Source organism: Lithobates pipiens, unplaced genomic scaffold (genome assembly GCF_037356315.1).
Source record: "Lithobates pipiens isolate NorthernLeopardFrog02 unplaced genomic scaffold, aLitPip1_a1.2 Scaffold_16, whole genome shotgun sequence".
Classification (NCBI taxonomy): domain Eukaryota; kingdom Metazoa; phylum Chordata; class Amphibia; order Anura; family Ranidae; genus Lithobates; species Lithobates pipiens.
In genome coordinates, this window is record NW_027507748.1 from 470737160 (window position 1) to 470759047 (window position 21888).

At 37.8% G+C, this 21888-nt stretch overlaps 1 protein-coding gene and 1 long non-coding RNA gene across 2 annotated transcripts in view; one reads left to right on the forward strand and one right to left on the reverse strand.

The window, feature by feature from the left end:
* Positions 1 to 21888, reverse strand: part of POGLUT2 (protein O-glucosyltransferase 2) — a 130471-nt gene that overhangs the window by 39248 nt on the left and 69335 nt on the right. Inside the window, exons 7-8 of the mRNA XM_077482921.1 lie at positions 8594 to 8803; positions 6552 to 6641 (exon numbers count right to left, since the gene is read on the reverse strand). Of these exons, the coding sequence (XP_077339047.1) occupies positions 6552 to 6641; positions 8594 to 8803 (300 nt within the window). The remainder of the gene's footprint in view (positions 1 to 6551; positions 6642 to 8593; positions 8804 to 21888) is intronic.
* LOC143983351 (uncharacterized) lies at positions 1177 to 8841 on the forward strand. The gene is made up of 3 exons (XR_013274596.1): positions 1177 to 1329; positions 2452 to 2525; positions 7056 to 8841. It is a non-coding gene; the product is annotated as an uncharacterized LOC143983351 (long non-coding RNA).

A 21888-nucleotide genomic window follows, 5' to 3' on the forward strand; every position in this document is an offset into this window, starting at 1 on the left:
CGGCCCTGTAGCTGTTGTGGAACCACAAGTCTCATCATGCCTCTGAGAGTTGCGTTTGTGGCCATCAGTCTTGTACTGTTTCAAGGTCCAGTGTTTGCCCATCCTTGGTCTAAAGGATAGGATTCCTCCCTTCCCTGTTAAAACACACTTCTCCACTCCAGATAGTGCTTCATAGGCCTGTAAGCAACAAGCATTTGCTTCTTGGATTTGTAAGGCTGTCACCTGGTCTTCTATTCACACATTTGTTAAGTTCTGCTAGTATGTTCAAGCTTCCTCCGGTGTCAGTTACTGGTATAAGGTTCTAGAAATTTTTTTGAGCCTGTTGAGTTTTTTTTTTTAATTTTTTTTTTTAATGTGGGCCTGTTGGCATTTGTTTGCTGTTTTGCTCACCCCTCATTTGGACAGCTTTTGGCTGTTCAGTGGTTAAAGTCTAAAGATCATATTCTGTGCTATAAAACTAAGAAAATTGGATTTGACTTACCAGTAAAATCTAGTTTTGGAGTACAGTACAGGACATGGGTTCCTCCCCTGTTTTCTTTATTATTTCCCTATTGATTGCTACTAAACTAAGGCCAGCTTGGAGGAGAAGGGGTTATATAGGAAAAATCCCTGAAGTTTTACTTTTTGCCAGTGTCCAATCACCTGACGATATATTACCCATCGTAAAAGACTAAAGATCCTGTGTCCTGTACTGTAGTCACAGAAACAAATTTTACTGGTAAGGCAAAAATCCTATTATATTGTCTATGTTGTTACATAAACAGTAAAAAGTACATTATTCAGTTGTAATTACTGCTACTTAGTTCTGATTTCCAGCAAAACAACCAGTACATTCATATCTCATGACTTAGTACTATAAATGTGAAGGTTAAAGCAATAAACATAGGGTGTTAAATATTAAAATGTTTCAAGGTAATAGATTTTACTTGGATGTCATAAAGAACTGAGAAGTATCAACATGTCATTGCCAGGTACCAGAGAAGCTTTAGTAAGCAAAAGTATAATCAAATTTAATGTCTGACCTAAACCAATAATGCAAAATATTAGTCCAGAGGTAGCGTAGGAAATGCATGACATTTTATTGCAATATTACATTTTGAGAGGAAAGTGAACTTCCATGTGAGGTTAATAGGGTCTTAGTTTTAGGGAGGAGCAGAAAAGCTTAAAAGCTTTTGCTGTGATTTCTGTGCTAAGTGGGCGGTGGCAAGAATGACAGATAAAAACTAGAGACAGACACTTACTACACATAAGAAGACTGGCTATGACATCCATTTTTGCCTCTACAAAAGATATTTGCCTAAAGGAAAAACGACTTCACTTTTTATGAAGGTAACTAAGACATTTGCAGTATTATGATCACTAGGAAGTGTAAACTTGGGGAAAAAAGTCGAATGGCCAATAAAGAAAAGGTGTAGTATGGGTCATTGACTCACAGGACAAGCTGTTTAATAACAAACAGGGAGGGAAAATCCTCTCACGCAACATTTCTGAAGATCACAAAGTTACTAAATTTGACAAAGCAGAATGGCAGATAGATGAGATGGCCTTGAACACAAAGTAGTTTAAAGGCATAAAAAAAAAAACGACGGAACTATGACAGACTGATGGATTGTGTAGCTCTGCCCACAACGCGCATTGAATAATGCACGGTTGTCAAAGAATACCGTTTAAGATTTAATGGTCTTATGTGGTAATATACATAATATACGTTGAATACATAGTTGGGTTTCCCACATTATGCACTAAAGTAAATATACCGTAACCTATATCCTTATTATTGTGGACTGTAGGCTCACATTTATTTTTTTTAATGCCTCCAACTTGATTATTTGACAATTCTGGAAGTTTAATTAGTGGAAAGGGCCAGTCTTAGCAATGACATTTAAAATGCATATTGTACCCACAGGTTTTAGGTGCATTTAAAGATATTTTACTAGTTCTATATGACAATCAAACTCCAGGTCAAATTCAGGAGATCTATGACACACCAGGATTGGCTAGGTTGGAAAATTTTGACCAACACTATATTGTTATTTTGTTTTTGAAAAGAAAGCTTGCTGAAGCAGGTGTATGTAACAATGGAACGATCCTTCAGCTGGCCTTCTTAATAGCAGTTCATTAGCATCAATTAGAATCCTACACACAGGAAATTGCCTACTATTATTACCATCACCCTTATTCTACAGGTTAATCACATCATATCAACTGCAAGGACACTAAATATCTCTAATTTCTTGTGATTAACTCACAGAAGCACCTGTGACCTTTGATTTACCAGATCATTGTTCAGTAACCCTTAGCAACCAGACAACTTTTTGTTGCAGTCTTCTTTAAAAGAATTGTCTTGACAAATTAATTTTAGAGACAAAAAAATCATTATTGTGTCAGCCTATTTAACAGTTCTCTCCTTGAGAACAGGTCGTTTATTGTATTTATTTTGAATATCTATAGGATCTAGATAATTGCAGAAGACCCAGGATATCACATTAATCTTATCTAGACTACTGTGCATAGATAACCCATAAGTGAGTATGTTAAACTAATCTTAAAATTGTGATATTAATCTAGCCTTTTTTAGCTAAATGAAGAACAAGGTCAAGGTATCTTGATAGGACTGGAGATAAACCAAAATAAAACTACCGTAATGCACAACGCAGGCTGGTGTGTAAAAAATCATATAGATGAAACCTTGATTAAAGGAGGAGATAATGTGACAGGCTATTGCACAATAACAGGCACAATTATGAAAAGGCTGTTCCAAAGCAATTACAGTAACAGCTGTTCTGGAGAAACAGGAGAATGGTGCAGAATAACCGAGAACATGGCATTAAGACTCTTTTTCCCCAGGGTTTCCAAAGTTGGTCACTCGTAAAATAATTTGTGCTGATCTTTTAAAGGAAACTTGTAGATAGAGGATATGTAGGTTGCCACTGCTAAACTCTCCTTTTGAAAATGCTGTTTGCCTTGCCAATCCAGAGACTTTCAGACTGAGACACTGATCTAGAATAAGTGTGCAGGTCAAGCATTCTGATTTTCCCTGCTTACTTTTCCTGAGTCAGAGCTTAAAGTAGAACTATATTTCAAACTTGTTTTTCACTTTGGATAGAGCAAGGGAGGGTTATAACCCCTGTCAGATTTAGTTTTTTTGCCATCTGGGTCCCCAGTCTGGAGATTTCCCTTCACTTCCTGTCCTAGAGTCATACAGGAAGTTAGCAGAAATCCCTGCAAATTAACATCCCTGGCGGTATGATTATGTCAGGCTTTTGATGCTGAAAGCATTACAATTGTTTTTCATGGAAATTTGGCGTTTTATATTGTAGGCCTGTAATTCTTAAGAATAGCTCACTTAAATCTGTCCAAACAAGAGTCTAGTAGACATCCCGGGTATGATAAAGTTTGAAACACAAAATCATAAATGATATTATAATAAATAACAAATACATTTTATTCAATAATATAATCAAATCAAAAACACTGAAAAATAGTTTGTCCAAACAAGGGTGCAATATTACTAGTCATATTGCTTCAGTAAACATACCGGGTATTATACATTTTGAAACATGGGACTACACAAAGTTCAACGTCACAATCAGGACAATCAAACCTGCTTTCCTTTTGGATTTTCTTTCCACTGTCATCACGATTTGAGCAACAAACCACACACATCCTTGTGGGTGCTGATTTTTTCCCAGTTGGTGGGATGCAGTCTATGAAGTGACGACCAGTCAGGCGTTCCGGGTTGTCAACGCCAGCAGCACGACATCCAGCTCTAGTCACAGCCATTGGTGTTTGGTGGTTCAGAAAGATCAGTTCGGCAACTTTCCAAACAAAGTCAGCATGAACCACAGGCTTGTCACCCTTTTTTTTTTTTTGCAGAATGTAGGTATTCCACAAGCATTGCTCAAAAACATGCTTCAAGATCTTCTTATAATATTTTCTTTGTTGTTTTCTCATTGCTGGATAAAATGTCATTGCCTAGTTGTCTCTGTCAACACCTCCCATGGTGTTGTAGTCTATCACCACAACAACAAAAGGTAGTCTATCACGTCGTGTGGCTTCATGATGTCTTTCCCACCTTTTGCGCATACCATGGCAGTGGAGGTATTATGGATTGTACTCATCGGGCACACTTCTTTTTTGTCATGCCATCGCAGTGCCATCATTTTGCCTTTTTTACCAGGCAACCATTTCTCCAGTCTTGAGCTTCTTATTGACAAAGATTGGCGGCATGTCATGCCAGTTATCCCTAACGATTCCATAGGCATCCGTTTTGTTCTGCAGTAGGAATGCATAAAGTTCAGGAGATGTGTAAAAGTTGTCCGTAGTTACACAATAGCCCTGATTTAGCAATGGCTCAATCGGTGAAAGAACAGGAGATGTTGCTATTCCATAATTACTGTATTTTGGGTTCAATTTGGTTCCTTTCCCAGTGTATAGGACAGAATTCCAAATGTAGCCAGTTGTCGGTTCCCACAGCATGAAGGATTTTACACCAAATCAAGCTCTCTTTGATGTCATGTATTGTATCCAGCTGAGCCTTCCCTTGTAGCCCATTAGATTTTCATCTAAGCTGATGTCTCTATCTGGCACATAGCTTCCATGGAAATTCTTCAGAATCATTTGATATACTTCTCAAATTTTCTTGAGTTTTGGTGCTCGAGGAGTAGTTTCAAACTCTTCATTGTTTTCAAAGTGCAAATACTTCATTATCAGGGAAAATTTGTAATCTGACATGACCGTGCCAAAGAATGTAGTGGCAATTAATTTATTGGTTGTCCAATACCACTTCTGCAGGGGTTTCCCCACCACTCCCTGAAGAATTATTAGGCCCAGAAATTTCTAAATGTCCTCTTCGGTCACTGGTTTCCACTTTCTACTTCTTGAAAACTTCCGATGCGTAGCAGCTTTTTGCTCTTGGTACCGGTTTGTCACCGTAACAATTTTTTCAATAACCTCATCGGTCAAAAATAGTTGTAGGTATGCCAAGTGCTTGTCATGTTAAACATCAACTTTCATACTAGGTACTCCAGTAAATGTGAATCTTGGGGGGGCCTATGTGATCCGTAATGCAGTCAATAGAGCACCAAGTCCACACATCACTGAGCTCAGTCGCAGGATTGTTGCTGAAATCACTTTGTGTCTGATGACGAATTTCCCCACAAATCGCTATAAATCAATTCTGCAAGTGATTCTGTATTGCTATCGTTGTTTTCCAGCATGTCATAAACCGCTTTTGATGTAGAGGCACGCTTTTTGGATGCTATGGTCGTTCTCCAGTTTCCAGGCAAAAAACAGTAAAACTGCAGGCAAATGCACTGGGCAAATCACTGGGGGACAAACTGAGGTCAAATGATTTGATACAGTAATTTAATCCAATAAGATTACAATGTATTGTGTGTGTTGTGATTTAGACATTTTGAAACTGCGGACGGTTCCACCCCCTGCATCGCGACGCTCTCAGGGAAGGGAGATGCCGGAACACACAGAGCATTGGGCGGAAGATCCGGTCACTGGACACAGCGGGAGTACATCGCTGGATCATGGGGACAAGGAAAGGCACCTCTTCCAGGATCCAGCGATGCAATCCCAAGGCTCGGGGTTATCGCTAATGGTACTTCACACCGAGCCACACTCTGGAATACCGCCAAGGAGGTTAAGGGAATCCGTAGGGGTCCCCCAGGTCACCAGAACAAATGTCCTCATTGGAAGATTTCCCTGCTAATACTTTTCTGAGGACAACCCACAATTTGGAATTTCCTTTACTTTCACTTTCAAAGATAATGGTAAACAGGACAAATAGAGAGGGTAACTCTCCGTAATGGGGCTCAGACAGAAAAAAACAACTGACAAGCATTCTAATCCCTCTCCCAACTATCCAAAACAAAAAAAAAATATGTTACTTTAGTTATACGTTAAGAAATATTGACACCAGAGACACCTCAACAACTTTTTCACAACAGGGGGGCATTGGCATACCTATATTTCTCTTACTACGGTTTCTCATCCAATATTACAAAAGATTGCAAAATACAGCTGTTCTCCTTTCCAGAAGCTTGAAAAATATGACCTTTTAATGAAGGCCAGAGCTACAAAGCAATGATTTGTACTACAGTGATTAAAATTCTTCAATACTACTGTTTTTGTGATGGCAACATTGAGTATAATCAAGAAACAAAAATAATTTTACATAGATCTCGCAGTTGGACTTACTTAGTAAGGTTGCCCGAGCTGCAATGATGAAGTGCAAACTACATTAATCCATAGTAACCAATCAGAGATCATCACATATAGAGTATGATACTCTTATAGGCTGCTGCATATTGCACATTGTCACTGTCTCAGAATATCTTTCAACAAAAATGATGTTTGTTGTGAGGTGTATAGTTACAGCTAGGTCACATTAAGCATTTTTTATCACACCTCAAGCACAAAAAAAACAAAAAAAGTAAATGGCTTATTTTGACTCTGTTCAGTGTTTAGTGATCATAGAATTTTTCACATTTCAAAAGTATATTTCATTATACATAGTTTATTATAATGGATGTACATACCTGAAAAAGTTTAAAATAATAGCAGAAAATATGCTCTCCCATTAGGTTATTCCTTGCAAATTCCTGCCCTGCTTGTGCAATTCTTTTGGCCTGGAAAATAAAAATGAAAATGTATGATCTGTTACAGTGTGTGGTCATACGCCAAACACAACCACATGGTATTTTACACAATTATTGTATCAAAATAACAGGATTTACCATTCAAATTGCATCAGTATCTTTTTTTATACAGTGACTCAACCTAATGTTTGAGTGCTAAGAAGGGGTTGACTTACCAGTAGGCGTCTTTCTGAAACTGTGGGGATTAAAATTCTGTACTAGCATGCCCCTCAATCAATTTCCCCAAAGCCATACTGACAAGGTTCTGCTCTCACAGCCAGACTCCAAAGTCATATATACAATATACTGTATTTGCCATTACAAGAATCTTATGTCATGGTGTTAAACTTACATTTTTTAATTTATGCTACCTGTCAAATAATTGTACATTTTCTTCCCAACCAGCCTTGTAATCCAGGAACCCTGCCAGACAGCATAACCATACTCTGGACCTTTCAACAGACTACACTGCAGTTAAGCTGGCCATACATGGATCACATTTTTTGATCAGCCAGTGAAAAAATACAAATAGATCCCCCCCATTCATACAAGGGAGGTAAATAGAGGAATCCTGCCGCTGCGTTATTGGAGGGCTACATCATCAGAATACACTGATCAGCGCTGCAGCCAACAGAAATGAAAATTTTCCAACTTTCCTGCTCGAGAGAAGCCGATCATTAGATTGACTTCTATCGAGTGGGAACAGCCAAAAGATAGGATCGAAATTCAGCAGCTCTTTGCTAAACCAGACAATTTTCGATCCAGCCTGTGACTGGACAGTGAAGCAGCAATAGTACATTGATGCTCTGCCCTCTGTAGGCATGTTCATATACTGTATGCACATTGCAAAACAGATCAATCATGATTGGCTCAAACTGTTCTGACTTCAGCTCTCACTCTGAGTACTAATGGGCATAGGATTACAGGGCAAAGATATCAAATATTAGGTACTTACGCTAGGTGTATGTAATTTCAGTTAATATATAGCGCAAGTAAATTCGATTCTTATATCTACTTGCAACCAGCAACCACCCAATGTGGAAATATCAGTTTTGAGACCAAGATTAAGATGATGACATAAACGGGTGTAAAAAAAAAAAAAAAAGGAAAAAATAAAAAAGGAGGGGTCTTGTTATACTTGTTATATAAATCCTTGTTATGTTGTAACTTGCATTGCCTGCTCTTACAGGGAAAATTGACTGCGTCTCTGTAAAGGCAACCTCCCTAACCCCTCTATACTCTCCTTATTAGCGATCACTCTTCCTTAGCTAACACTAAACTGAGCCTGGTAGTGATGATTGCACTCCTGTTGTCATGTGATAGTTCTCCAGTCTAATGATTTGCTGCTAGACCTGAGCACTGTCACTGGGAGGAGGTCTTATGCTCCTCCATAACTGGAAGTGCCTGGTATTGTTGACAACTGCAGAGGAGGAGGAAACACTGGGGGATTGCTATAAGGGGAGTGTAAGTACGTTGTAGTGTCAAATATTGAGGCTTTTGCAGAGACACTGTCATTTTGCCTTTGCCTTGCATGGGCAGGGTGACAGTGTCTCTTTAAAAGAAAAGTAGTGTAGTGCTTACCAAAATAATGGAAAATTACTTTCACATACTCCTTTCTTGCTATTCCATATTTTAACAAGCATATTTTTAGATCCAGAATGAAAGATCCCCCTCTAGTGGCTATCTACATGTGAACAAATAACAAACTTATAGGATATGCTATCTACTGTATGTATTATTTTCAGTCATTCTGAGTTGCACTAAGAAAGGAACATTGATACACAGCCCCTGTGCAACAGTAGTAGTAGCCTACATATGTACTGAGAAATATGGCTTCCTCCATGTACAGTATGTGCACAGCAGTTACCAATAAACAGAAACATATGTATAAGCATTAGTAGACATAAATAAGGATAACATTTTGGTGATGCATGTATGCTTACCTCAATATCATGATCTTTGACCCACTGGATCTTCTCAAGTAAATCACTAAGGTCTTTCCTAAAAGGCACATAATGTTTCCAAGGTTGGAGATCACCGTAGAAGTGTTCATAGTATATGGAATCCTGCTTAAGGATCACACTATTCCCAGAAAGCAGGTATGGCATTCTGTATGCTGCCACAGTTCCATCAATAAGGATTTGATATTTGTACTAAAATAAAAGAGAAGAAATAAAGCAATTAAACTATAGTGATTTTTTTTCCATTTACTTTTCTTCAACTAACTTGGGAGTTTTAACTAATGAATCCAACATGTTAAACCTTTTTGTAATCCTAACACACTTTCTATACAAGGTGATTGCACTGATCTTTTTTTATAAAATACAGTATAATTAATTATGAGTGGTCTCTCCTCCAAATGCATTCAATTTACAACCACAATATATCTATCCTTTAGCCATCTTCATGTTCACTGAACCACCCAAGGTATAATCCATAGCTTGTATAACTCTCTTATGAGATCATTATGTGGAATCATATACAATTCTTTGCTGAAATCAGTATCTAAAGCACCACCATGGTTCAAAACATTTGTTATATAGTCAAAGAATATCATTGGATTAGTCTGACATGGTTTGCCCTCAGTAAAGCCATGCTACTTTGGGTCCAGCAAGTTTCTTTTCAGGAGTGATTCAATTCATTTTTAAACTCACTGGCCTGTAATTGCCCGCTTTTTCCTTACTCTCCTTATTGTGGTTGGGCACAATATTAGGGGAAATATCTCATGTAAGAAAAGTTTGATTAAGGCTAAGTTCACATATATGCAGGTTGTGGTTTATGCGTTTTTCCGGCATGTTTTACAGTGCGTTTTTGAACACGTTTTTGATGCGTTTTTTTTTGGCTAATAGGAAAGTATGACAGTTCTGCTCATGTAGTGCAACTTTGATGTGACTTTACACTCTCTGGCATTCAAGTAGCATTAAAATCGCATCAAAGTAGTGCAGGAACCTTTATGTGTCCAAATTTGTATCTTAAGGTTAAGGGCAAGGGTTAAATGGTAGGTTTAAGGGTTAGGGTTAAAGACTAGGTTCAGGGTTAAATATTAGGGTCAAATGTTAGGTTTAAGGGCTAGGGTTATTTATTAGGGTTAGAGTTATAGCTAGCGGTAATCATTAGGGTTATGGTTTGAATTAGAGTTAGGGGTATTTGTTAGGGTTAGCAGTCTAACCTTAACAATTACCAATAACCCTAGTCCTTATTCCTAACAATTAACCCTAACCCTAGTTTTTGATGCGTTTTACATTTATTTTTTGTTAAATTATGACAGTTCCGTTCATGTTGTACCATTTTGAAAAAAACTTCACACTCTCTGGCATGCAAGCCACATCAAAGTCACATTAAATTAGTGCAGGAACCTGTATGTGTCCAAAGTCGCATGTTAGGGTTAGAATTAAATGTTAGTGATATCATTAGAGTTAGGTTACTGTTATACTTTCGTATTAGCCCAAAAAAAAAAAAAACACAAAACGCATAAAAAAGGCAACACTTTTATTACACGTAAAACGCAATCTGCTGTGGGAAAAAAGTTCCTGACCCTCCAAAAAAAGGCACTGACTCAAAAACACACAGATGTGAACTAGATCTATAGGAAACCATGTTAAATGCACTGTAGTGTATAAGTGTTAACCAAGGGTAAAAATATCAGTTAATGGCCTTTCTCCTAAATTTCTTCGAAGAATAACATCAGGACCCATTACTTTATAAGGGAGTCCGTTCATCTGCCACCTCTGCCTTTAGAAACCCTAAAAATTAACCTTCACCATGAGAAACAATACAATCCCCAAACTTGCTTTTGTTAGTGTTGGGTGGCTCTTCCCACCTAGACAATTGGTTAATAAATAAATCATAACATCCTAAAAGTTTGATGACCTAGCTTGCTATATACTCCAGATAGAGAACACCTATTCATGGGACAATCTGAGGCACACTACTGTAGTCAATAGTATCTTTTTATGCCAGCGTAGTATTCTGCGACACTATTTTATCTTTTTTTTTATATGTTATTAAAGCTAAGCTCTGGACTTATGTTAAATGCAATAATTTCCTATTTAAAGCCATATATTAACCCCCATGTAAATCAAGGAAAGATGGCTAGTTGGAAAACTGGAATTTGCTAAAAGGAAATGATTACAGCACTTTTCTTAGGGTAATAGTCATGACTGGTGCTTATTTAATAGACCCTTGAGGTCAGCTGTACTTCAGTAATTGCAGTTCCATATACAGCAGAAACTTTAATTATGCTTATTTTGGAATACATATTCTGGAGTTTGAATAAATATAGTAAATCTGCATATTGTACAAGGCAAGTGTAACAGTAATAATTTAGATGAACTTGCACCATGCAACGCCTGTCCTTGTGCAGTACAAAGGAGAAGGTTATAAGCCTGCGGTATGTTTCACTAACACTTTATTGCAGGTACAAAATGTCCTTTAAAGGGTAGGGCTTGTGTAAAAATACCACAAGATATTATTAGAAATAGCTGTCTCTGCCATAAGTTAGCTTTAAACTGTATTACTTTATTTTTATAAAAAAAAAATGAAACAAACAAGTCAATGCTTCATTAGCAAAAACAGAGAATTGAAAAAAATATTAATATTCATTTTTTACATCTTGCATAGAACATTTCTGGAATTCATTTGAAAGCATGTGCTGGTTTAACCACTTGACCTCTGGAAGGTATTACCCCCTTGAAGACCAGGGCATTTCTTTAAACAAATCAAGCCTTCTTTTTGTGGTATTTGATCACCGCTGTTTTTTTTTTTATCATATAAAACAAAAAAGACCAAAATTTGAGAAAAAAAAATTTTTTTACTCTTTTATAAAACATAGCCAATAAAGAAACATTTTAAAATGTAATTTCTTTATAAATTTAGGCCAAAATGTATTCTGCTACATGTCTTTGATAAAAAAAAAAAAAGTCCCAAAAATGTATATTAATTGGTTTGTGTGAAAGTTATAGCTCCTACAAACTATGGTACATATACTATACTGGGATTTATGCAACTAAACGCTATATTGTAATGGCAGTGATCAGCGACTTATAGTGGGACTGTCATAGGGTGGCGGGAAATCTGGTGCTAAAAGACACTATCAAAGAGGGTCACTAACTGACACTGACTTCGCTAGTGATATTATTACAATGATCAGTGATAATACTGTACACTAACACTGTAATAATGACGCTGGCTGGGAAGAGGTTAACATCTAGGAGTTATCAAGGGCTGCCTAACAATGTGTAATGTGTTTTGCTTTTATTTTCTGATATAACCGTTTCTTCTTCCAGCCTTTCAGGAGGAAGAAACAGCCAGATCGCTGTTCCTATGTACACATATTTCTGTGTGTTTGTACCGTGTGTGTGATTGGACACTGGCCAATCAGCAGGTTTCAGAGAAAAAAAAAAATAACTTGTTGAAATCTGCTGCCAAACAACACAGGATGGCAGGGGGCATGCACATGCACGCTTCAACCCCAGAAGAAGGCCGATCGCGTGCTGTACATGAACATGACTGTGCCTGTACCTGCCACCCACTCGCAGTATATTTACTGTGAGTGGTTGGCAGGTGGTTAGGAATAAACTATAAGTTGCCCCTGCTAAAGACCTTTCTGTGTAGCAACAGAGAGGGGACCCCACCACCTATACATGCTTTTAGGCTTCATGTATATGGGACGTTTTACAAGCTCTCCTGAACGATTTGACTTGACAGACAGTGAACTACGTTTAAAAACATCAATTTTGTTGCATTTACATTTACATTTTTTTTGTTTTGTTTTTTCAAATAGTCAAAAATGTAAAACGCCTGTAAACAAAACGCAGCTAAACAAAATGTTTACAAGCTGTTACAGGCATTTGGCATTTCAAATGCCTCTGAACACCCGTCCTGAACTAATTTTTTTGCATTTTTCTAAACTCACCTGCCTAGAAAGGACTATAAATTACCCTGCGTACATGTACTGATAAGATAACGGAGAAGAGTTCAGGGGAAGCTGAAAAAAAATGTCCAACCGCTCCTAAACATCCGTTTATCAGCAGCAGTGTACAAGAAGCCTAAAATGTATCTAAAACCAAAACATTTAGGGCTCAATTTAAAGATGTTAAAAGGCGACTTCGTGATATTCAAGTTCAATATTCCATGCTTTATCCTGCCAAATTAAGGATTATAGCTAGAGGAGAAACTTTTTTTTTTTGATAATTCTAAGGCAGCGGCATCTTGGCTTGACAAAAATGAGCAACATATTTCATCGCTTGTTGACAGCACTGATGTTGTGCAAGGAAACTGAACTTTTTATGAATAAATTCAAAGGATAATGATTAAAAATATGATGAAAAATTAAAAATGTGTTAAAAATGCGATAGAAGGTGAAGAAATGCGACTGGGATTTGGAAAAGAACTTTTCTCTGTACTATATGGGGGAGGGGACAGAGACAAAAATGTTTTGTTTTCTAACCTTTAATCTCTTTTTTTTTTTTCTCTTCCTTGTCCCCAACCCTGCCCCTTCCTGCCCCTTCCTTTCCTTGTCCTTTCCTTGCGCCCACCTGAGGCATTTTTTTTTCTTTTTTTCTTCCTTCCCTTATCCCTCCCCTTTTATTTATATATATGTGTGTATGCATGTGTATATGTGTATGTGTATATATATATATATATGTATATATATATGTATATATGTGTGTATGTATATGTATATATATATATATATATATATATATATATATATATATATATATATATATATATATATATATATATATATATATTTTTTTTTTTTTTTTTTTTAGGCAGGAGCCCCTGCTTTTGTACTTGCAATAGTACAAGAACTCCTCCTCATTAGGGCTCAAGCCTGGATGGATTTTTTCCTTCTCCCCTGTATACACCTTCCTGCGGGAAACAATGTTTTTTTTTTTTTTTTTTTTTTTCTTGCTTTTTTGTTTTTTGTGTGTGTATGGGTGTATGTGTGTGTGTATGGGCGACAATTTACATGTTACTGCTTGATGCTGTTGTATTATTTTGTTTATGTCTATTACAGTACGATACGCTTAAGAGATCAACTGAATGTTGGGCTGGTCAGGTCTGTAACTCTTCAAATGGAGGAAGACCGTATAATGACTTACTGTTGTATGGTTTACCGTATTTTGGGGATCATGTGGACAATATGGGCACCATGTCATGTGTGTGTATATATAATTATTAATGTATAATAAGATCAGAATATGGTCATGGAATATTAGAGGGATTAAGAACCCTATTAAAAAGCGTGCTATGTTCAATAAACTGGTCCAGCATGACCCGTTGATTGTTTGCTTGCAGGAAACACATTTAACTAAAGATACTGTTAGCTTATTACAGAATAAAAAGTACACTACTCAATACCATTCAGTATATTCAGCTTACGCAAGAGGAACAAGTATATTAATTTCCTCAAAGGTCCAGTTTTCCTGCAAGCAAGCAAGGATAGATCCACAGGGTAGGTTTGTTTTGCTGGTATGTACACCGTTTTCTACGCAATGTATTTTGGGGTCTATTTATATCCCTCCTCCATATAACAGTGAAGTAATGCGACAGATAGGGATGATATTGGCTGATAATCCAGGGACCCCCATGTTTATTATGGGGGATTTCAATAATGTATGTAATCCCAGCATGGACAGATATCCAGCAGGCCCTAATGTGAATACTACATTCTACAATTATATTCAGGAGCTTGGACTGTATGACATATGGCGGCTTAGGAATCCATCTTCTAAAGAATATTCTTGTTGCTCTGGTACTTTTCAGACCCTATCAAGGTTAGATATGTTCTTGGGAACAGACTCAGCTATTGTTTGGGTTTCTGATGTTTATTATTTAACGAGAGATTTATCAGATCATTCACCGTTAGTAGTAACAGTAGATAAAATAAAGCCTAAAATTAGGTCTAACTGGAGAGTTCCTGCTTTCTGGTTTAAAGTTCCCCATCAGGGGGATGAAATGAGGTTGGCCTTAGTTGAATTTTTTCAAATTAATAATAACTCAACATCACCTCAGGTAGTATGGGACACCATGAAGGCATTTTTGAGAGGATTATTGGTTAAGGCCATAAGCGTCTACAAAAAAGCATGTAGAGAACGGGAATCGCTGTTAGCAGCAGAGGCGCAGCAGAAAGAAGTTCAGTATATTCAGAGTCCTACTACCTCTAATCGTAGGGTGTGGAAGGATGCACAATTATTATATAAACAAACTTCTATGAAAAAGGCTGCGCGGTCTGACTTTTTGTCTAGATGTCGCAGATTTGAAGAAGGGGAAAAATCAGGCAGAATGCTATCAGTAATAGCTAAATCCCAAGAAGATAGTAAAATTATTTCTGCTATTCGTACAGTGGAGGGAGATATTACTTATGACCAGAAGGAAATAATGCGATCCTTTGTTCATTTTTATAGTAATTTATATCAAAATAAAGTTAATTGTTCCGAGACAAGACTTAGAGAGTTTTTAGAACCTTTAAAACTCCCCTCTCTTTCTGAAAATGATAAACAAGAACTGGGTGCTCCTCTGACATTGGAGGAATTGATTAAGGCAGTGGAAGAAAGTCCAAATGATAAAGCCCCGGGTATTGATGGGTTACCCTCAGAAGTATATAAACAATATGGTGAGGTTTTGCTTCCAGAATTATTGAAGGTCCTTAACCAGGCTTTGGAATCATTCAGGCTTCCTGAATCTATGAGGGATGCTTGTATTATTGTATTAGCAAAGCCGGGAAAGGACCCTTTGGCTCCGGAATCCTACCGCCCGATATCATTGTTGAACTCGGACGCTAAGATTTTAGCCAGGGTCCTGGCTAAAAGACTAAGTAGACATATGCAGGGATTGATTCATCGTGACCAATGTGGCTTTATCCCAACAAGGTCTACAGCTATTAATATAAGGAGGCTTTATTTGAATATGCAAATACCAACTGATAATATTGGGACAAGAGCGATTTTGTCACTCGACGCTGCGAAAGCTTTCGACAGTGTCGAGTGGACATATCTGTGGGAGGTGTTGGGTTTGTTTGGCCTGGGGGACAAGTTTATAAGGTGGATCAGGATGCTGTATGCCACTCCGAGGGCATGTATGCAAATAAATGGCACGGTTTCAGAATTTTTCCCATTATACAGAGGAACAAGACAGGGGTGTCCCCTGTCTCCTTTACTATTCGCACTGGCCCTTGAACCACTGGCCGAGGCCGTTCGACAGGCAGAATCTATTTGCGGATTTATTAGAGGAACGAGGATTGAAAAAATCTCCTTGTATGCTGATGATGCATTACTGTTTCTTGGGGATACAGAAGGTTCTTTAAGCTCCTTAATGTCACTAATAAAACAATTTGGATCGTTTTCTGGTTACATTGTTAATTGGGATAAATCCGTACTACTTCCCTTAGACAATCCTAGTCTGTCCAGGTTAAAAGAGGCCCCTCAAGTTAAAATAGTGTCATCATTTAAATACTTGGGAATAATTATAAACTCTAGAATAGAAAACTATTTAATGGATAACTTGTCACCTATTCTTAACAAATTTCAACTTAAGAGCATGGCGTGGACCAAATTGCCATTATCGGTGGTAGGCCGTGCAAATCTCATAAAAATGATCTGGACCCCTCAATTGTTATATATACTCCATAATTCACCGATATGGATAACGTTAAAATGGTTCAAAAAAACAGAATCAATATTTCGTAGGCTATTGTGGAAAGGAAAAACCCAGAGAATTAAGTTATCAATTCTCCAGAGGGCAAGGGATTGGGGTGGATTAGCGGTACCACAGCCAAGACTCTACTTCATAGCCTCCCAGCTTCAGCATTTTGCAGGCTGGGGGGAAAGTAATTGGGAAGACCCCATACAGGTTTTACTGTTAAATAACAGTTTTCGATATAATCTTGTGGCTCAGTTGGAATCCGGAGCCCTGGGTAACACCGGTAGGGGTCTAACAACGACACTTATGAATAGAGTCTGGAAGGAAATGAGGAGTATAATGAAATTTGAAGGAGTCTCAAAATACTCCCCGCTTTGGGGGAATAAGCAATACAAAGAACTATATAAATTGGAGGGATTCGAAAGCTGGCACTCTAAGGGGCTTCAATATATAGAACAGATGTTTACACATAACGTTCTGCGCTCCTTTCAGGACCTGCAAGAATCCTTTCAACTGCCTTCTAGTCACTTCTATAAATATTTACAATTACGGCATGCGATTTAAACTCAGTTTAGAAGGGAAAAGATAGTGATAAAACCTACCCCACTTATAACATCATTAGCAAGGGGGGAGGAAAAAAAGGGCTTGATCTCGTCTTTATATGGTCAATTGATGAGACTATATCAGGATAAAGTTGTCAGCCCGGGTAGAACAGGCTGGGAGAGAGACATAGGGGACATCTCAGATGAAAACTGGCAAATTATTTTGAGAAGGGTACCCCTAGTATCATTATCACCGGCTCATTGCCTGATGCAACTATTTATAATATATAGGGTATATAGAACACCAGTTAAATTATTTAAGTGGGGCAGACGCGATTCTCCAGAGTGTCCTAGATGTCAAAAGTCTCCAGCGGATTTAATACACATGATGTGGAATTGTCCAAAAGTGGCTAGATATTGGCAAGAGGTGGTTAATACAATCAATGCTACATGTAATACGCATATCGACAGGACCCCTATGACATGTCTACTGGGATATTTGGACGAGGAAGGTTTCTTTCCCAGGGAGGTGATGATATTAGTTACTATTGTTTATTGCACGTAAGTTAATTGCTCTAAGGTGGATATCTTCGAATGCACCTTTACTTGAGGACTGGCGTCTTCAGGTAAATGAAAACATCTTGAAAGAACAACAAATTGGTTGCAATAGGGGAGAATCCAATAACTGGATTAAAATATGGAAACGATGGATATCGGATCCACGGGTAGCTCCACCCTCATTGGTAATGGGGGAGTCTGTATTGAGTGGTTAGTATAGTTTTTCTTTTTCTGTTTGCGTGGGACAGTAAAAGCAGTATTCAAAGGAAGATGTGGGTATAAACATTCTCCTCCTTTGTCAGCTTGTGATATATAACTCACTATGGAAACTACGCTATGGATTTTTCGCCCGGAGAGTGCGTGTGTTTTTTATATTTTTTTATTTATTTATTTATTTTTATTTTTTTTGTTTTTTTTGTGTTTATGTCTGTGTGTATGTTTGTAAATACTTGTGTCTAAAGGATGGTTAGGTAGTATATATGATAGTGGCAAGTAAGAATAAGAGAAAAATATAAAAAGTTGTTTTGCACGGATCAATTGAAATAAATAGGAAAACGAGAATATGATGTATTAGCGGTATAAGGAAACAAAACTGTAAAATATAAAACTGATATTGTAACTTGGTCTGTTATAACTTGTAATATGTCAAATAAAGAAATAAACAATAAAAAAAAAAAAACATTAATATATTGCAGCTTACTAGACCTTGGAGTGATGGTTGTATTTGTTTTCAGGCTTCTTTTGCACCTGGTAATCCTTCAGATAACACACTTTCTGTCCCTGGGTGGCTACATTATTTCTTCATTGTATCCATGTAGAGAGCCATGGTTGTCACTCTAGGCTGCTCTCCTGAGATGGACTATAAACATGTTCACAACGCTTCATCGCCATTACATGGGGGGGAAGGGCAATTTATATTTTACAGAAAATATTTTCTGTGCAGCTCAGGAAGTGACAAGGACACTCAATTTCTAGCAAAATAAACAGGAATTTTCTGTATTGGCTGAAAATGTTCTTAGCCTGGAAAAAAAAAGGAACTCAGGGAAGCCACTACATTTAAGGCATGTAAGCTGCAATAGATCATATTTTTGTTTTTGGGTTTAGTTACCGTTTAAGGTGAAATCGGTTTTATTACAAATACAATGGGGTTTATTTACAAAAGGAAAATCCACTTTACAAGTGCACTTGAAAGTGCAGTCACTGTAGATCTGAGGAGGACATACAAGGAGAAAAAAAAACATAATAATTTTAGCGTGCACATGATTGTAAGATAATATCAGCAGAGCTTCCCCTCAGATCTACAGCAACTGCACTTCCAAGCGTACTTTCAGTGCAATGTGGATTTGCCTTTAGTAAATCAACCCCATAATGTCCTTTAGCCCAGGTTCACACTGAGCTGCAGGAATGAAGCCATGAGAGTTCAGCTAAACTTGCAAGATTTCACTCCCGCATGTCAGTCTCAATTTCAGTGGCAATTTCCCAGACATCTGTGCCATTTTCGGCACAGATGTCAATGGAAATCGCAAGCTTAAATCGCAAAAAGTAGAATCTCAAGCCTTTTTTTTCTGGAGGCACTTGATCAAGGGGACTACACGTGCCACAGTAAGCACCTTTTGGTGCGAAATGCTTCCAGATCTGACTTTAATCTGGCCATTGTTTATGCCCTGATTTCAGAATAAATTAAACCACCTCCGATTCAGCAAACTCATCCTCGCACCTGTCTTTTACTTTGGACTAGGGATGAGCCGAACACCCCCCAGTTCGGTTTGCAGCAGAACATGCGAACAGGCAAAAAATCTATGGGAAACAAACATGAAAAATCAAAAGTGCTAATTTTAAAGGCTTATATGCAAGTTATTGTCATAAAAAGTATTTGGGGACCCGGGTCCTGCCTCAGGTGACATGTATCAATGCAAAAAAAGTTTTAAAAACGGTGCGTTTTTTCAGGAGCAGTGATTTTAGTAATGCTTAAAGTGAAACAATAAAAGTGAAATATTCCTTTAAATTTCGTACCTGGGGGGTGTCTATAGTATGCCTGTAAGTGGTGTATGTTTCCCATGTTTAGAGCAGTCCGAGAGTAAAATGACATTTCTAAAAGGAAAATAAGTCATTTAAAAGTACTCGCGGCTTTAATGAATTGTCGGTCCCGGCAATACACATAAAAGTCATTGAAAAAAACTGCATGGGATTCCCCCACAGGGGAACACTTTTTATGACAATACCATGCATATAAGCCTTTAAAATTAGCACTTTTTATTTCTCCCATAGACTTTTAAAGGGTGTTCCTTGGCTTTCAAATTTGCCGCAAACACCTCAAATTGTTCGCTATTCAGCGAACAGGCGAACACCCGATGTTCGAATCGAACTTAATACATCGGGTTCATCCCTACTTTGGACTTGGTTAACATTGGTTAAATAGCAATGTATTAATATAACTGTTATCAAATCATTAACAAATGTAATTTTAAAGCGTATTACAGTTATAGGGCAAAGATGATTTTATAAGCGTAAAAAAAGGCAATTGCAAACTCATAAAGGTCTATTACACCATGGCTCGACAAATCCAAGGTGCCAGATCAGCGTGGCAACTAGAAATTGCGACCTGGTGCCTGGGCTTTTGTCAGCCCATTTACTGTTGTGGGTATGCACAATTTGTATCGCCCTATGCCCAAGACATGCAGTACTGGGCAGGTAGTTTTTTTCTACATTCACTTGTCAGGTGGAAGCATTCATTCAGGCGGCTCTGCTGCTGCCCAATTGCTTCCACACTAGTGGATAACATGCGATCCGCACTGCATTACATTCAATGGCACACATGGGGAGTCTAAAATACCCTAAATGTCTCTTTAAAGAGACCCTGTCACCAAAAGCAATCGCATTATGAAGAGAAAAAAGTTAAGTAAAAAAATAAAATAAATGTTTTGCTATAAAAAATACACACAAGCACATAAACCCCTGCACATTATGGGGTGCCTGCTCATGAAGACGTTAATTGCTATATACATGTTACATATCCCCGTGCACAAACTGGTTCCTACATTTTTTTAGCTGGCTCCTAAATTCAAAGAAAATTTCTCAAGCCCTGTTTTACACATTGCACGTCTTCACTTGTCGCCGTACTGACTTACTGAATAAGCTTGATAGTTTGAAAAGTTCTTCTTTTCTATAGACTTGGTGGGATTGTTGTGCAATATCTCAGCACGCAAATTAGAGCTAAAATTGGGGCGATACTTTTTATAGCCCAGCCTAAATGACACCAGCATAAGCAGAGCTCTTAACTGCCACCAAAGCATTGGCATCACAGCTTGAAGTACCTGTAACTCTTGATAGCATCATGACTAAACAGTATGCATCCTAAGGACAACAATGTTCAGATGGTAATTTAATCAACATAGAAATGAGTTCTGCTTAATTGCAAATGAATTGGATTTTATATAGTTAATTTTCTAGCACAGCTGATTGCAACACTGATGAACTAGCACTCCAGACATGGCAGTGGTAATAATAATCCCATTCAATGTCACAAAAGATGCTTGGAGTCTGCTGCCCATAAAAAGCCATTTAGCCTGAACATCATCAACAGTCACTTGAGCTGCGGCAGATTCACAGACAGATGAAATGATGTACGAGCACAGACTAGGCACATATTCCCCATACCAATCTTTTCTATTATGACACAGCTTAAAGCATTTTCACTGAAGAAAACTATATTGATCTATAAACGTCAGCAAACTCTGCTTTGACAACATAAAATGGAATTATGTGTTGCTTCAAGGGAGGGTAAACGTTTCTTTTCGTTTCCAAGAAACAATTTAGATTTATGGCTTGGGGAAAAGGAGACAAGTTTTGTTTAGTGATTCTGGAGTTTGCGTTTAAATGCTTATAAAAAGGTCGACGACCTCAGAACTTTTCAGCATTGAGTAGCTTTGGCAAAAGGATATTCTCAAGGAGAAGTCAGCACGAAATGTCAAACAAGCTTCGGCAACTGCATCTACATCAAAAGCTTTCCCCTCTATAACTGCGCTTCACGCTTTGCTCATAATTAAACAAGACTGAACTGCTATTATCTATTTCAGCTTATGACCGCTAAGAAGATGTGGAAAAGGCTTGTTTAAACCAAAGTATCAAATCACATCTTTAGAGATTTATACTTTTTGACTCTGGACATTGAGATCACCAAAGCTCACCAAAGGCATTTGACCTCAGTTTTGTTTTGTTTTTTAAAGTTCCCTGTATATTCACATTAGAGATGCTGCACTTATTCTGGAGAAACAATACTTTGTCAGCCGGCACAGTCATATTTAGCCAATAGATTTGCCATTTGTTCACAAGGTTGCCAAGTTCTAAAGTTTACCAAGGTCATTCCAGTTCTTGTAAAAGAGCACACGGGGGGGGGGGGGGGGGGGCACACATGCCTAGTGCATTACTAAAGGTTTATTGTATAAAACAAAAAACATACAGCCAAATGGATACTCACAAAAAGAAATGTA